This window comes from Pagrus major, chromosome 9, assembly GCF_040436345.1.
Source record: "Pagrus major chromosome 9, Pma_NU_1.0".
Classification (NCBI taxonomy): Eukaryota; Metazoa; Chordata; class Actinopteri; order Spariformes; family Sparidae; genus Pagrus; species Pagrus major.
The window spans coordinates 33,844,731-33,860,137 of NC_133223.1; the positions used below are offsets into that span (position 1 = coordinate 33,844,731).

Sequence of the window (15,407 nt, forward strand, 5' to 3'; positions counted from 1 at the left end):
TTAAATGTATATAAGTAGATGTTTTGGTGTTAGAGGGTTTCTGACACTGTGCGACTGATTTTAATGTTTATCAGAGAGATGATCTGTGATACACTTATTGAATTTATCCCAAACTGAACCAGAATCTGAGACGAACATTAAAAACAACCAGGATTCACATGGATGTATTCAGGCACGTCATGAAACACACTACAGCACCACACGCCTGTCAATGACATCACTGTCACTAAAACAAGCATTTAACCAAGTGTTTGTGTGTCTGTTGCAGTATGAAACTCATAACATCAGAAAAGGAAGAGAAAACCCACAGACATTTTATCCTTTCGTCTTCAATGACATCATGGGTCTGGAGGAAGGGTCCGTCTCTGGAGTTCATCCTGAAGACATCAAACTGGCCATGAAGGGACATGTGAGGGAGAAATACAAGGTACAACATCACATTAATACACTTTTGACACCATCAGCCACATCACATACATTTTGATGGAAACATACTGTCACCTGGAATATGTTCACTGTCAACATAGTAATTAAATATTATTAACTAAAACTTTAAGAAAATGTGTTGGAATGAATAAATGTGATTTGTATTATTGGTCTGCTGAGTCAATAATATACCTACAGCAAGTTGAACAATCAATGTTGGTGATGTAGAAAGTTGTGTCATACAGCATGAAGCACGGCCTCAACTTCTTATAGATAGATAGATAGATAGATAGATAGATAGATAGATAGATAGATAGATAGATAGTGTGATGAGTGATTCTGATGAGAACAGCACATTGAGAACAGCTCATGACGTTTCTGGGCCCATTTAAACTGGGCTTGTTTGATACACCCATTAGCCACAAACACGACAATGGGAAAGTCTACAGAGCTGTATGTATATGACTGACCCAGCAGACGGGGTGGGTCACATAAGAATCACAATTCTCATCTCCCACCATTCAGAATGTATTCACAAATGTCAAAATTAGATTTTCTAAATGTTAATTATTAGCGTGATGTCGACAGAAGGAAAAAGGGTGGAGCTGAACTGCAGGGTAGTGCAGCACCCGGACCATTTACAGCGTGCACACGCTAGTTACCTGTTTCAAACAAGGCAGTGGCTGCAAGTGTTTCTTTTATTCAATAATTGGATAATTACCTTCACAAGAGAAACATTTATCAGGCCACATGTTTGCGAACACTTTTTATGCCTTCATGAGACGTTCCAATGTTACGCTAACGGAGCGGAGCAACGGTCAGCAGGAACAAGACCAGCTCAGCAGAGAGGCTGCTGTCACTGCTGGATTATAACATTAATACCACAGCAGAGCACACCCCTTTATTTTGTCATCCACATACACACATATATACATGCTTTCAAATTAATCAATTCATTAATTCAAGCTGTTAACTTTTTAAAAATAAAAAGGCTGCAGATCTTAATTTCTAGTTGTGTCTCATATTGTATTTCAGCAGATGAAGAACACCAACTGGTGGTTAAGCACACAGTAAACTGGAGCAAAACATGTACACTCGTTCACATGTGCGCTCACGAAATGACACTTGAGTTTTCCAGCAGCAACCTCAACCACAGACCAGATAATATATAGTTAAGATGGACCTCACAGGTGCTCATCATTTTAAAACAAGACTATGATAATGTGGTCTCTTAGTTCACTGTGTCCTTTTAATGCGTCAGACAGGCAGGACGCGTACGTAGCAACATCATTGGTGGTCACAGCCTTTTGGGCCCTGTTCTCTCTCTACAGTGCCTGACAAAAGTCGCTTATCCAAGTTGTAGGAACAACAAATAATAACTTGACTTGTAGCTGATCAATTGGTATCAGAAATGGCTTATATGAAAGGCAAAGGCCTCTAGATTATGCTTATTATACCAAAATAAAGTCGGGTATCATTCATTGAGTTTCATCATTTAATTAGGACAGAAAGGTCAGATTTTGCTTGGGCAAAAGTCTTGTCGCATACAAAAATAATGTACGGTAGAAATTATACTTTATTTTTAATACATAAACGTGCTACAATAACATCAGAACATAAAGTCATGGTGCCTTGGGAAAAAGAATTAATATCGTGTATGACTCCCATGAGCTTGGAGGACTGCATCCATACGTCTCGGCAGTGACTCAAATAACTTATTGATGAAGTCATCTGGAACGGCAAAGAAAGCAGTCTGGCAGGACTCCCAGAGTTCATCAAGATTCTTTGGTTTCATCTTCCAAGCCTCCTCCTTCATCTTACCCCAAACATGCTCAATAATGTTCATGTCTGGTGACTGGGCTGGCCAATCCTGGAGCACCTTGACCTTCTTCACTTTCAGGAACTTTGATGTGGAGGCTGAAGTATGAGAAGGAGCGCTGTCCTGCTGAAGAATTTGCCCTCTCTTGTGGTCTGGAATGTAATGGGCAGCAAGAATTTCTTGATACTTCAGGCTGTTGATGTTGCCATCCACTCTGCAGATCTCTCGCACACCCCCATACTGGATGTAACCCCCCAAACCATGATTATTCCTCCACCAAACTTGACTGTTTTCTGGGTGAATCTTGGGTCCATGCGGGTTCCAACAGGTCTTCTGCAGTATTCGCGGCGATTGGGATGCAGTTCAATGGATGATTGCCACTTTTCCACTGTCCATCCTTTCCGCAAGCTGTGGGCCTTGGCAAATGCAACATGATTCTTTTGTTGTCTTCTGTTTAATGCTGGTTTGTGAGCAGTAATTCGGCCATGGAGACCACTGCGTGAGCGAATTCAACAAACTGTTCTTGTAGATACAGGGGTTTCTGGTGACCAGTTCTCATGTAACTCTGCTGCAGTTGAAAAAGGGCTGGCCCTGGACTGCCAACGCAACAAACGGTCCTCTCGAACAATTGTCTTACAGGGTCTGCCTGACCTGGGCTTGTCATGAACATCACCAGTTTCTTCAAATCTTTTTTTTATCTTCTCCACTTGACGTTTGGATACATTGAAGATGTCTGCCACATCAGCAGCAGACTTGATGATCAGCACTTTGGCCTGTGGTTGAATCTTTGGCATGTTGTCAGAGGTCAGGTTGCACTTCACATGAAGGTCTGGTGTGCTGGGGTTCTTTTTACACACACCTGGGAATGTGTTAATCACAGTATTTGTCACAGGTGGAGCTCTAATCTGTGATTGGTTGAATCGTTTAAAGACACGACAAGACTTTTGTCCAAGCAAAACCTGACCTTTCTGTCCTAATTAAATGATAAAACTCAATGAATGATACATGACTTTATTTTGGTATAATAAGCATAATCTAGAAGCCTTTGCCTTTCATGTAAGCCATTTCTGATTCCAATCGATCAACTACAAGTCAAGTTATTATTTGTTGTTCCTACAACTTGGATAAGCGACAAGACTTTTGTCAGGGACTGTATATATTGACCAATCAGTGGTCTGCAGGATTGGTCTCAACAGACGGGTAACAAAAACAGACCAGTGCAAGTCGTCCGTGTTTGACACTAATGTGTCCAAAACTAAAAACATGTCCATAGACATTAGTAAGAATCCTGCTGTCATTTGTATTCACATGTCATAATTGTGTTTTAAATTGTCTTCCAGTTCAATCCTGCATCTCCACTGTCCAGTGGTGATCCAGGCTACAACCCAGAACTGTCTGCAGATGACAAAGTTCATGTTCTGGTTTGTGTGATTTCTGCCAACTCAGCAGAAATTAAGAACCCAGTTCTGCAGAAGATGGCAGCCATCAGAGAGGCAGCCAGTAACCTGGGTAAGACGGATTATATAAATATAATATCTGAGGGATTTAGTCAAATCTGTTCAGTCAACATTTAGGAAAATCTTCAATTTACTATGATACCAACAGTTTAACAAACACATGAGGTCACCTTCCATACACAGTATCTTAACTTCATGTCAGCTCTGGGTCGTCAGGCACCAGCCCTTCTTCATTTCATTACACAAGTCATTTTATGAATAACTTGTCAGAGTTGGACAGAGTCCTTAATACATAGATGACCAAACATGGTATTTAAGAAATTTCTGCTTTATGATTGTATTGTTATAGACTTGCAATCAAAACTAAAAAGGCAATTCCTGAAACAAAACCACAGACGGACACAAACACAGTATATTTTGAATCACTTTTCCAGCCACTAATACTGTATTCAACATTTATCTGCTCATTCATCCTTTGAGCTGGAAACTCTTTTCAAATATTATCATTTTCTCATCTTTGATGCATAATGACATTTATTTAAGTTGTCAGTCCCATTCTGTCATGAATTCATGAAAGTCATTTCAGTGTTTTCTAGGTTTTTGTGTTGTCTTTTGCTCTTCTTCTGTTGTTGCCTTAATCCCGACTAAAACATCATCCAGTGATCTTCCTGCCTGCTGTCTACTGCACCTGGGTCCAACTTCTCTGCTTCAGTGTGACACATTCATAGTAACTGACTGTTTCCACTTTTACAAGTCTTCAAACACCTTCAACCACGTTTCCATACAAGTTCAAGCCAGCAATGCAGTTTAGCTCCCCCCTCCAACAATAGAGTGTAGCTGCCAGCCTATAGTATATTTCCAGTTCTTCATTCTCAACCCATCTTTCAGACTTCAAACCAATTAAAGCCAGCAATTCAGTTCAGCCTCAGCTTTTAAACAAGTTTCAAACTATTCCTCATCTTTCAAACATGATTGGTATCATTACACTTTTTACAGCCACATTTAGCCTCAGCTCTTCAACAGCTAGCATTCACTGCTAATAGTTTTAATTCTTAGACTTTTGTGCAGTTTTTGTATAAATAATGAAAAAATAACCTTGAAATGTTTTACAGTCATATTTTTTGTAATTATCACAGAAGAGTTGTACATTTTTTTAGGTGTATGAGCTATTGTTCTTGTATTTGGGTTCCTGGCAGCTTTATACTATGTTAACTTATCAAAGTGAGAAGTCAGACTCAGAGCTGAGTTTGTGTTGAAGTGATTGACACCATGTATGTGGAGTCTGGACAGTTTAAATGTGAGAAAAAACAATATTAATGCATACATTGATTTTAGTGGAGCGACCCATTAGCTCGGTTGGTAGAGCAGGCATCCAATGACCAGAGGCCTTGTCCTGGCTGCAGTGGTCAGTTTCAGTCTTAATGCTGTCCTATCAATAAAGCCATGAAAAGGCCAAAAAATTACATTTACAAACTGATTTTAGTTATCTTTATCCTGTTAGCTTTGATTTGGGTTTGATGAGTCACATTTAAATCTGATATCTGAAGTTTTGAGGTTGACTGAAGTCAGACTTTTGACTTGAAGTCAAGCTTTTCTGTCTCTTCTTTCTGGAACAGCTCCAGGATGCTTAGTTGTTTGGGTTTGTTGGATTTTATCAACAGAAACTTAATAAAAAGGATGAGCTCGGTCGACTGAGTGTGTTTCTGTCTGAAGGGATTCCCCAAATGGCGATGATCACCAAGATCGATGAAGCCTGTGCTGAAACTGAGAAGGACCTGAAGAATGTGTACAAGAGCAAACACCTGAAGAAGAAGGTGAGTGTGTTTCATTCAGTCTGTACAGAACTCATGGGGTTTCACTTTATAGTCCAAATATTGTCAAAGGTTACGTGAGCACAAAAACCTGTTGAGGTCCAAACTTCACGGTGATTTATTACTGAAATGTTTCTTTAACACTCAGATGAATGACTTCAGTGCAGCAGTGGGGATCCCGATGAACTGCATCTTTCCTGTGAAGAACTACAGCGAAGAAATCGAGATCAAAGATGATGTTGACAGTCTGATTCTGAGCGCACTGAGACGTATGATCGACTTTGGAGACGACTTCATCAACAAAATATGATCAGCAGGAGGCCATATTTGAATCCAAATTCATATATAAATATATATTTGAATCCAAATTTATTTGAATCCAAATTTATTATATTTGAATCCACCTACATGTTTTAAAGGGTTGGAGTTCAAAGCAAAATGATCATAACCTTTATCATAACCTGGGTTTTATCTCTATAGCTCAGGTTTATTAGGTGGATTAAAGCTTAGCTTCACCAACTACATCAGTAAAATCCTGCTTTTACATTAATGCACGAGTGACAATAACCTAATGAATCAGAATAGTACAACAGTCAGTTATTGCAGAATACTTTTAATTCTTTAACTATATTTTCCTGATTATACTTGCACGCTTTTACTGAAGTAACATTTTCAGTAATGGGACTTTAATTTCTGGTGTAAGTTTGTTATATTAATGAGAACATAAACTAAAATATTTGGGCATTTTAGAGGAGAAGTAAATGATCTATTAAGTAATAATGATGTGCTCACTGTATTTCACACTTGTAATCTGCTACTAAAACGTAACATACAGCATACTACTGGAAAAAGTTCAATAAATCAGATGCTTTTGTCTTTTCTTGTGGCAGCTGTGAGAATTATTTCTAACAGGTGGATTCAGGCAACAGGACCAGTGTTTCCACATTCATATGTGTCACACCACTGCATGACATTCTCTCCTGACCTTTCAAAACATTTGCGTACTGGAAGCCTTTAACCTGTGTAACTTACTGTCTGTGTTCAATATCTAATAACTACGTTCTAGGCTTAAACACCTTTTATACCCTTTAGGAAAAATACTACTGGCTAATGTACGAAGCTAATGGAGGCGTTGGGTGTGAGGGAATGAGAAGGACAAATCAGGCGACATCCACCATTAGAATTGACCCTCAGGGGCGGCTGTTTAAGAAACATGTGGAGACCCTTCAGCATAAACGCAGGAGCGCAGAGAGAACTTGTTTAATACCAGGACCCATCAGGCCCATTTCCTGGTCCCTCAGGACTCAACACATGTAAACTCGATCCCTGACAACTCTTCACACAAGAAATGTGTTTAAAAAGATTTATTTCTATAAGAGAATCTATCAACCACGATGGAACCTGCCACACTAACATTCATCCTGTATTTGACAGTTTCCAGTTTCAGGAGTTTTGTTCAACAACTATATTTTACATACCTAGAATCTGACTGTTAACATCACACACATTCACACATACATAGCTCAACATATGTGTATCAGTGTTTCCCCTAAATTTTTTTGCAGCAGTGGTGCTCTGAGTTGGTAACCTAGCAACACTAGGGGGGCCCGGGGGCTTGCTCCCCTGGGGAGAAAATTTTGAAAAATTACCCTTTAAATGATGACTACTGGTGAGATTTTTGAAAACATTTTTGACAGATTGAGACTTACAAAATGAGTCTCATCCTTACAAGAGTAGCGTTTTGCCTAGGAGTGTGGACAGCAGGTCTGAGGGGGCCTCAGACGGCTCTGTCAAGTTTACCTAGCTAGCTGCTAGCAACTTTTAATGCAAGCTAGTGTAGCAGCTTTAATGTGGTTGCTTATAAACTAAAGAACACCAGTCAGACCAGGAATCAGGATCTGCACATTTATTCCCTATAAGGGCAGCGAGGGAAACAGTCAGTACACACACAGGCTGTCAGACGCTCTCTGTCTCCTGCAGCAGGTCGTTAAATATGCAAATGAGGGTAAAATCTCCGTCAAATTTAACAAAACAAACGTAAATATTCAGCAGTGTGTTAGCAATGATATTGTTACATTTATATATAGTTTAAGACAAAATAACTTATGCTAACTTAACCAACAGACAGAAAAACTCACAACACATCTTACCAGCACAAAAGCTTCCCAAGTTTTGCCGGGAAGGTAAAGCTACGTCACTATAGCGCCTTGTGTACCGTTAATTAAAGTCCCCCCCCCGGCACTATGAAAGCACGTATTCAAAATAACGCTGGTGATACAAAAATGTGGACATTGTGGCAGAGAATATTACACACAGGTTTTGAGAATGTTCACCAAAATAAAAAATTAGAAATAAAATAAAATGATAATATGTGCAACATATTGACACAGCTACACTAGCAACTGGTCTAATGAATGTAACGTTAATCCAACAAGCGCAGTAATTCACTCACGACATGGGGTAAACAGTAAAATCAGAGACGGTTTATAAAGGATCTAAAGGGTATTTGGTACTTTTTATTATAGCCTAACTATACAAATGTTGTTGTCTGCATCACATCTGGCTTCGATGAGTCGCCTGTTGCAGCCATTGAATAGGATGACGAGGATTCAGTCACTCAACTTAAACGGCGACTTGTAGAAATTATACAAATAGCAGTAATGACAATAATAATCGATTTCAAGATAACTTAGCATTTAGTGCTTTCACTGTGTGCAACTTAAATTCGCCATTCGCCCCTGATATTAAACCTACAAAAATCATGTCTTTTTTTTTTTTTTTTTTTTGCGGCAGCGCTGAAAATCCAGCAGCGGCGGCGTGCTGCTGCAGAATGCATATAGGGGAAACACTGCTGTATTCTTTCTGGTGCTTAGTGGCCTTTTAGACAGCGATGTGGCCACAGTCCTTCTCCCAACAAAGCTGTCTGTCTGACATCCAACTTCTCTGGTGACCTTCTGCATCATGTCACACTGGCACTCTGTCTCTGGTGGTTGGAAGGTTGAAATTACTTGTCTGATGAGTCAAACATACTGATGCATATGAGTAAAAGACTGGACCTTCTAAACAGTAACACCGTGACAAAACAGGATACCAAAGTGCGGACCACAAACTTTACAATCACACATAACCACCCTCCCTTTTCGATTGTGGGGTATAAAAACAGCTGAGGAGTAGTTTTGACGTGACTGTAACATGTATACTGCATACTTTAAATTACATGACAACTCAAAGACAAAGTTAAATCGCCTCTGTTGTGACTTCAGGGCAGCCAGGTTTTACACTCTGTGCCAGGGAAGAAATAAATCGCTCTACACAGGGGCTCTCCATTGTTAAACAAGTTGTCCAACAACAATCAGTGTGGTTGGCTATGGTGTTGCTTTGGCAGACACTCTGTAGTGTAGCTTGGGGGAAGTACACTAGCCTAACCAAGCTGTGTTATGGCCTACACTATAGGGGGCAGCTCCCTGTGGAGGAGGGGTGGCTCTGGCACAATCTAGTGGATCTGGGCATACAGATTGGGGCCAATAAAGATAAACACAGTTTACAAGTGTAACTTTGCTTATCAAATTTTCAACACATTTTTGCACTAACTGGAATGCAGGGCAGTAACAGTCAGAGGATTGTCTTTTAAAGTTGACTTGGGCTGAAACACGTGGTAGAAACAGCTAAGTACAAAACTTCTGTTTCACAGGGCTGGTAGCACACTGTGGCTCTATCTCCGGCTCTACTTCTTACTCAGGCTGAAATGCAAGGCAGTAACAGCCACATATAAACTTCTTTGTATCACAGGGCCGGTGGCACGCTGTGATTAACACGAGGAACACTTAAATTGTCATCAAATTCTGACAGCTTGACTACAATGCATTGAATACAGGATATTCAAATGCTGAACTGAAATTCTTACAATTTCTACAAAGCACTTTCAACTTGAATCGATAGTGGCAATAGCAAATGGCTCAAAGTGGCAGTTAATAACCTAAAAGATTTTGGTTAATCACATTGGTTATAAAATTGATAAATCAATTCCCACCACACTGCAATTGTTTGTAAGTACAAATCAACGTCTACTCCTGTAGTAGACTAGTGGGGTTAAATGTAAAGACTTTCGGCTAAAAGGTTCAAGATGTGAATCTCAAATTTTAGCACTGTCCAACTTATGCTGAAATTAATATTGCACATTATGAATGATTGCCAACAGTACACTTCCTCGCACGGGGCACCATTTATGTTGTGCTCACTTCACACGGGGCACCATATGTAGTGCTTCATGCAACAGTAATAGGGAGTTTTGGGTTAAATTTGGCTATCAATAATAATTAATGATTAACAGGGATAATTATTAATTATGATAAATAATAAGATCCAATTTACATTAGATCACCTCTGGGTACCACCCTTGAAGAAGGGAAAAGAGCCAATTCACCAAATCAGTCTCAGAAAAGGTACTAAACTGTTTGTAACTCTGATTAATAATTAACTTAATAACTACAACCAATATTACCATAAAAGGTAGTAATGGTTGAAGGATCTTGGAGTTCTTGACAGAGTAGAGGTTGGCAACATTCACTCTTGTACAATAATAAATAGGCAGAATGAAGGTTTGAAAGGCTTTCATTTACACAAAGATGAAAACACACTAACTACATGTACATATACACTATGTACTATATACAGATGTGTGTGTGTGTGTGTGTGTGTGTGTGTGTGTGTGTGTGTGTGTCTGGCAAAACAAAGAAACAATGGTGGTCATCGATATCACATATGCATTACATCAACCAGAGTTTAAAGTCCTGTGCTTAGCTGTGCTATGCTATACTATCCAAGCCCAGTTCAACGTTACCAGTCTTTGAAGAAAAGGTGCTGGTGGTTGCAGGAGAACGTTGGGATTCCAATGTTGAATACTGTTCTTGCTGTGCAGCGACTGATGAAAGTTGGCAGAGGAGGAAGCGGTTCGCTCCTTTCCTTTGCAAGGATAGCAGCTCAGTGCTAACTTGCTTGGTGTTCCTCAGATTGTGAAGTTAGCTGGCAAGCTTTGTGTCACAGCTGCTGGTGCTAACTGATCAGGAATATTGGCAGGACTTTGTGTCGCTGCAGTGAGGAGAAGTTCTTTGGGCCTGCTGGAAATGCAGCTTGCAGCTCTCCGCAGCTGTTAGGCCCAGAAGAAGAGATCTTGAGGGCAGGCAGCCCCGTGGGGGGTGGGGTGGTGGGGACAACAGCAGTTGGTGCGCACTAAATAGTCCATTCGAACCAAAAGCTCTTAGTTCGATTTGTTTTCGTTGGTGTGAAAGCATTAATCGCACTCGGGTGCGCACTAAATCAAGCAGACCGAGACCTCCAAAAAGGTGTGGTCTCGGTCCGCTTGATTCCGCACCAAATGCCAACCTTTGGTGCGGTCCCTCTGGTGAGAACGCGAACCTGGACCAACTCAGGTATAAACGAAATGTATACACAGCATAACAGATTCTACAGCCTAGAAATCTAGACCCACCCTTGTTCTCCAGCCACAGCCGCGACTCATTCTGAAATTGGATATTTTGCCAGAAATGGCTGATATTGACAATATAAAAAGCAAGGACCAGCGCAAGTAACAGTGCACGAACTTGTCGCTCCATTGTGAAAGTCCAAATTGGCGCTTATTTCTACCGGAAGATGACGAAACGTCATTCAGACCAATTTTGGTCCGTTTGCATGTGTGAACGCGGACCACACCGCAGTCTGTATGCTACAATGTAACAATTTTACTGCCTGGTGCGGACCAAATAATCGAACTAGCGGTGTGAAAGCGCCCTCAGTTGAGTCTCCAGCTGCATCTGAACTTGTTCTGAACTTGAGTTCTGAGCTTTTGTCTCCCTCTTGTGGCAGTTTGGTCTCTGCCACAGACTCTACATGTAGGCTGTTCACACCTGGTTTCACCATCACAAGTGGACAGGTTCAAGCCGTCAGTTCACACCTGATGTTACAGGAGCGACCACTCGTCACATCACTGGGACCAACAGACACAGAAAGAAAGAAGTTCATGGAGAACATCTGCTGAGTTTAGAGGAGAAAGAAACATGTCACATTTTACAAATACACTAAACAGTAACCAGTATAGGCGACTTCTTTGTCCCCAGACTCCCTTAACAAATGTGTCAGTTTAGTGAGTTGTTGAGTTGGAGACACTTTATAAACTGTGTGAAACTCTGTCTCTGACTGATTCTGACTGATTTGTTCCTTCTTGTAAATTCAGCAAATGTTCAACATGAACTTCTTTCTGTCTTTGTGTAGAAACATGGAGTCTGTTTGTCCCAGTGATGGACGGGTTTGTTTCATACAGAGCAGGAAGTGACATCACATCACAGGTGGACAGATCAGAAAATATTTGCTTTAATGAATTAAATAATAAATCAAAATGAATAATTACAAATATTTCTATAATGTTCATAGTTAAGGCAGAAAAGACTGACGAGGCGTTTCAGGAGCAGTGATTTCGGTGGGAAAAAGGAGCTTCTGTTGGTGCGGACTTTAACATTTTTAACTTTCAGGATCTTTTAGAGGCACAAGAACCGATATAAAACACTGAAGGAGAGGAAATAACCTAAAAACCTTCAGCCTGCCCTCTCTCCCACAGTCTTCCCACAATGTACACATCACACATGGCAGTAACACCACAACACTCAGACATCTACTGAACCTGCACATCACATATATCACCAAACCTTTTATTACCATCATCACATTATGTGTGAGGTCATTCAGAAACAGTGTCCGTCACAGTTTGTCCACCAGAGAGCGCCGACACTCTGATTCATTTCAAGATCAGATCAGACTTTATTGATCGTCACAGACTGAGAGGTCAGAAAACAGAAACAACTCTTCGAATGAAGAAAATACAAAGATTAAAGATTAAACAACGTACAGATGAATTATAAAGACATATATGAATATTTAAATCCCTCACACTGTATTATTGTGTAAATACTTGGGTCCAGTGGAGAAACTCCTGCAGTATAAGTATAAAGGTACATGTGTGATAAATAAGTATACATCTGATAAATGATGTGGTATATAATCTCTATATGTTGTTTATGTGACAGACACAGTAATGATATGAAGTACACATAACAGAAAGAAGACACTACTATGATACAGCAGGCTATATAATAATATAAAAACAATAACACAAATATAGTATTAATCCGAAAAGCTTTTATCTATTCAGTCAACATGAAATCTGTTGAATGATGAATCCACACACAGGACAAAGATTCACACTTTGACTTGTCAGTCAAATCTTTAATGAAAGCGGCTGCAGACGAAGAGTTAAAGACAAACTGCCAGGACAACTTTTATGGATCTGGACTCTCATGATGCTGAAACTTTAAAGGGAGCGTCACAATAAAAGCAGATTATTATTTTTAATGTGTGAAAGGAACAAAACAGACTCAGAAACTGACTGATGGTTACAACATGCTTACAGGATGACATCCATGATGAAGTTTCATACAGAACACACTCATGAACTTCAGCAGGATCAAGAACTTTATCACTACAGTATTTGACACACACGACCAACAGGACTGTTGATCTTTGAGTAATGATTTAACTCTTCTTGTATTTGTTGAACTGCCTCATCATTTCGTGGACACTTCAGTAATCCCGGCTGAGTCTCATGGAAGAGAACATGAACATCCAACAGGATGTTCTGACAGGTTTCACTCCACTTTTGGACACCAGTTGAATAGTCGTCATCTCTGGTGTGATGCATCAGCACTAAAATGACAGGTTTATTATCTGAAAAGACAAATATGAGACAAAGTTTAGAGATCAACTTCCTGTAAAGAAGAACGTTTTCTTAAAACAAACATTACAGGATACAGCGACACAGACAGGAACATGTTCATACATCCCTCTGAACATTCATGAGACTCATAAACATATTTTTTCTCTCAGAACGACCACGTAACCAACGAAGCTGCATCGTTTGTGGCTGTTTGCTCAGTAATCTGTCCACACTTGTACCTTAACGTGACTTAAACACTTTTTAAAAACAAAATGTATGTTAAAGATATTAAAGTGCAGTAGTTTGTTGTGGAGCTGGACACAGAGCTGCTGTGAAGAGACTTTAATCTGCTGCAGTGTTCTTCACTGCTGTCGCTGAAGTGTTTTGTAAATGTACAAGTATAAGAGAAACGTATCTGAGCTACCTGTGAACATGTTCACCGACTGTACGTACAGCTGGAGAACCAGAACTACAGGCTCAGACAGAACATGAACTCTGGTTCTGAGTGTTGGAGACTATAGTCAGAATATAATCTGAACATAATCCCTGTACAGATTAGTCTGATAACAATAAGAGAGTTAAAACAAGTCTTTCATTACCTGGAATATTGTTCATGGCTGCCTCCACATCTGCTCCAACACGAGATGTGATTGGACAGAAGACGATGATGATGTCACACTCCTGACAGTCTGTGATCTCCACGTGTGTTGACGATAGTAGAGTCTTCACTTTTTCCAGTATTTCATCATCAGCACCAAAGGTCAGACCAGTAGTGACTGAGTGGACCTTCACTGTTTTTAGAGACCAGTTTGTTGCTGAAAGATAAACACATTGTGAACATTTATTCAGAAACAAAACTGAAAAGAACCTGTTAGGAACATGACACTCTTACTCAATAAAGCAGAACTGAGTCAGATCCAGATTGATATCTGTAGTGTAACTGTTACTGTACAGGGCTGAGTTTGATTCACACTATTTGTGTCCAATAATAATAAGTGAGGAAGTATTCACATCTTTTATTCAAGTAAAGGTACTAATACTGTGAAAATACTCTGTTACAGAGACAATATGTGTTTTTATCAAAGTGAATTTAAATGAGCAGCAGTTTAGTGCTTGTGTAGTAAAATGTCCTCTGTGACTGATAAACATGAACATATTTAATATTGAATTATTATTAATGTTGCAGTCAGTCGAGGTGGAGCTGATTCTAACTACTTCACTTCCTGTTGTGGGTTTAACCTTTAACAAAGCATCATGTTTTATTAACCATCACATGTTTTATGTGAAAACTAAATACAGTTACTGAGTAAAAGTACTTTGTTCATTTCGGGAGCCATGTTGTGACGTGTTGAAGTTCAGGCTTGTTAATTTCTTTCCATCTGTCTCTGTCGAGCAGCTCGTGAACATTGTTCAGTCGGCGCTGAGTTTTAAATAGAGACTGAAGTTAAAGATATTAAAAAAGTAACTGTTGTTCGAGGTCTCTGTGTGGTCTGAGCCTGTCAGCTGCCTGATGGCCACTGAGCATGTGCAACTCTCATCAGAGATCAGAAAGAAGCCAGATGTCTCACTGCTTAATCACTTCAGTTACCAGCTCCAGAAAAAAAAACAATGTGTCTAATTCAGAACATTACTGATTAAGACTTTTTAAAACAAGTTTAACGTCTTCTGGATGTCGTCTGATGAGGTATATGATCTGCTACCTTCTACTGTTCCCTGTTTTTCTGGCGGGTCCATGATGAAAAAACACATCCACTGACAATGTGAAGAGAAACAATGGCCTGTTTTTAGCGAGTTTAACCGCGTTTAAAAACCTGTATATTTGATGCTGCAGTTACCTCTCCAGTATCACTTCGTGTAGCGCCCCTTCAGTGCAGAATAAAGAGCTGAAGTGGGAGGAGGTTGGATTGGTCATACAGTGGACTTTCCCTCCTGAGACTAGGGTTTGTGCCCGACCAAGAGTTCTGACTCTACTCAGTGCCGTTCTAGCTGTGTGTTGTATTAATCCCTGTCTGTCCAGTCTGTCCAAACAGATCTGTGTCGTGTTGCTGTGGGATCCTCTTCACTGATTGGACCACTGTCTCCAGATCAGCTCCAATCAGGCTGCTTCTTCTTCCTCATCATCATCAGTCAGA

The 15,407-nt window shown here is 40.0% G+C and overlaps 2 protein-coding genes across 2 annotated transcripts in view; both read left to right on the forward strand.

The window, feature by feature from the left end:
* LOC141002176 (interferon-induced protein 44-like) overlaps positions 1–15,407 on the forward strand; it is a 40,030-nt gene that overhangs the window by 3,605 nt on the left and 21,018 nt on the right. The gene's annotated exons all lie outside the window — the stretch shown is intronic.
* LOC141002437 (interferon-induced protein 44-like) lies at positions 304–5,843 on the forward strand. The gene is made up of 4 exons (XM_073473772.1): positions 304–427; positions 3,586–3,754; positions 5,416–5,516; positions 5,662–5,843. The coding sequence occupies exons 1-4, from the start codon at positions 341–343 to the stop codon at positions 5,821–5,823; spliced, it is 519 nt and encodes a 172-aa protein (XP_073329873.1). The 5' UTR covers positions 304–340; the 3' UTR covers positions 5,824–5,843.

Excerpts from the sequence above, each read along its gene's own strand:
- LOC141002437 (XM_073473772.1), top strand. The coding sequence starts at position 341 with ATGGGTCTGGAGGAAGGGTCCGTCTCTGGAGTTCATCCTGAAGACATC. Across the intron at positions 3,755-5,415 it reads AGAGGCAGCCAGTAACCTGG|GGATTCCCCAAATGGCGATG; the intron begins GTAAGACGGATT and ends TTCTGTCTGAAG. Across the intron at positions 5,517-5,661 it reads GCAAACACCTGAAGAAGAAG|ATGAATGACTTCAGTGCAGC; the intron begins GTGAGTGTGTTT and ends TTTAACACTCAG.